Genomic DNA, 2,500 nt, shown 5'->3' with positions numbered 1-2,500 from the left:
ACAAAATGTTTAATGATGAGTACTCATAAGAGGACTTTCCTTATTCTAACCATTTTGGACTTGCATATCTGTATATATCAACTTTATTGGTGATGAGAAATCATTGATTCATTGATACATCTAAATTTGAAATAGAATTGAAGTAATTTATTTTTCACCTACTTATCCATTTTTTCTCAATTCCTTTTGATTATTCTGTCATCATTTAAGTGTTATTTAACTTTTTTGGATTATAACATGTAATATTTTTTCCATATGAGTGAATTCTTTCTTTTTTTTTCATTTGTCTTATTACCTATTTGACCTCTTGTTTTGCATTTTGAATTTTAGTGAAATGAGAAAACTGATTGGTTCAGATAGTTGGCCATGATTGTGGTGTGTTTTATATATCACATATTTTCACTTTCTATAGAACCCATGGAAGTAAGGCAGTTGGATGAAGTGCTCAAAAAAAGTCAAGATACTTATGGTAAAAGTTGCAGTAGGACATCTAGACAAGATAGTGAGGACATAAGATCTGCCACACCCCCTGGAGCATACCCAGCTGAAAGGACCCAAATGCGGCCTCCTATCACGCCCTCACCACGCCGTCCTATTGGTTCTCCTCAGTTTGCACGCGAAGTTATTACAGTTCAAGCTGATGTTCACCATATACCTGCACATATGGACAGGTAAGTCTGTGTTCTAGATTGTGTAGATTTTTGATTCATTTAGTGCATATTTTATTATATATATGTATATGTTGCAATGTCTAGATGCAGTAAAAGTAAAAGTAACAGTTGAGGCAGAATAACATGGTTTTCAGACATAATAGGGATATAGGGAATTAATCCATTTTCAATTTCAGTAATTTTAAATGAAACAACCTGCAAAATCAATCTTGATAATTCGTAGTTATACTTATATATGTAGATTTTATGTTACACTTATATATACCTATAGTTTTACAGGGTGATTCAGCAAAGATTACATTGAATTAGATGACAAACTTGGGTAATTTTAAACAGCAATGTCAGATTTTGCATAGTTTGCATGGTACAATAAAATTAAGATGTGTCAATGTTGGTGAAAAATTAGGTAAAACCTGCAGAAGTGTACTTTTTTACTCACAGACCTTTACAACTCCTGTCTCTTTATTACAACCTCAAGAAGTTATCCAGAGTAGCCCCCATTTGAAAGTTCTATATACCATACCAATGTATACACACCTGGCCATGATTCTCTATTTAGGCCATTAAGGATAAGGATAAGCCAGATTTGTGGAGCAGGATTAGATCATTGGCTGTTAACTCTTTTATCACCATGCCCCATATGCACATGCACACATATGCACTCGTGCACACACACACGCACAAGTATGCACACACACACACACACACACACACACACACACACACACACACACACACACACACACACACACACACACACACACACACACACACACACACACACACACACACACACACACACACACACACACACACACACACACACACACACACACACACACACACACACACACACAATTTTTAATCAGTGATTGAATATCAGGAAAAATAAAAAATGACATTTAGTCTTCATATGCAACAATTATGTACACAGCAACAATTATTCTGAATATTCCAAAAGTAGTGGGAGAAATTTCTACTTTTTCACTCAAGCCTCATACTCCTAAGTTAACCCGTTGCCGACTAGGGGATAGATTTGCTTACCCAGTTCCAGGATGGGTTTTATTACTGAGTGACGCAGCTTTAGCAACATTCCGTGATTTTTCCCACTCCCTTTTAGTCACTCATTGTAAAGCTAGAGCTTTTTTTGTGTTTTGTTTTTTTATGCGTTTATTTTCTTTATACTCATTGTGATAGAAGTGTTGCTGTGTCAGAGGAGGGCAAAAAGCAACTTTATTTTTTCATATTTGTGTGCTGTCACGAACGAACAAGAAACATATAACCATCCAAAATGAAGATAACATGGAGAGATAGGGAAGAGGAAGGAAACTTGTGCTTTTTGCAGTGAGGGCCATATCAAAAGGCATCCCTACTGGCACAGGGGCACATTGTAGGCATTGGGCATGGTTTGAGTCACCTTCCTCCTCTCGTTCTGCCTGCACATCTTTGATCTGCAGTATTTCAGAGCAAGAGGTCGACAACTTGCTATGTGCCATCGCTCTATAGAGATAGTGCTCACTAGAGACCGTAGATGGGTGCCATTCAAGGCTCTCTCCTGCTGGTGCTAGAAGAAAGTGATACCATCTAGGTTTTGGATGCGAGTTGAAACCCATTTTGCTTAATATTATGGCAGTCTTAGTAATTATGACTGCAATTGTCAACATCACTCACTCATTACTCATAGCACAATATAATAACATAGTGACCCAAAATCCCCAAACGTCATGACGCCCATCGTCAGGCAAGATCTCCTTTGTCACGTATGACAAAAAAAACACGTCACCCGTGTTAACGGGTTAAGAACCCATGCTGTAGATAGATGTCTAAAG

At 37.4% G+C, this 2,500-nt stretch overlaps 1 protein-coding gene across 2 annotated transcripts in view; it reads left to right on the top strand.

The window, feature by feature from the left end:
* LOC122259430 (uncharacterized) overlaps positions 1 to 2,500 on the top strand; it is a 26,903-nt gene that overhangs the window by 20,087 nt on the left and 4,316 nt on the right. For both annotated transcript variants that reach the window (XM_086554839.1, XM_086554838.1), the window contains exon 15: positions 413 to 671. In XM_086554839.1, coding sequence (XP_086410965.1) covers positions 413 to 671 — 259 coding nt within the window. The remainder of the gene's footprint in view (positions 1 to 412; positions 672 to 2,500) is intronic.

This window comes from Penaeus japonicus, unplaced genomic scaffold (assembly GCF_977035675.1).
Source record: "Penaeus japonicus unplaced genomic scaffold, GWHDUDI00000001_assembly GWHDUDI00000030, whole genome shotgun sequence".
In the NCBI taxonomy this organism is placed as follows: Eukaryota; Metazoa; Arthropoda; class Malacostraca; order Decapoda; family Penaeidae; genus Penaeus; species Penaeus japonicus.
Note: the sequence above shows the minus strand (reverse complement) of the source record. Positions and strands in the feature narration are given on the sequence as shown.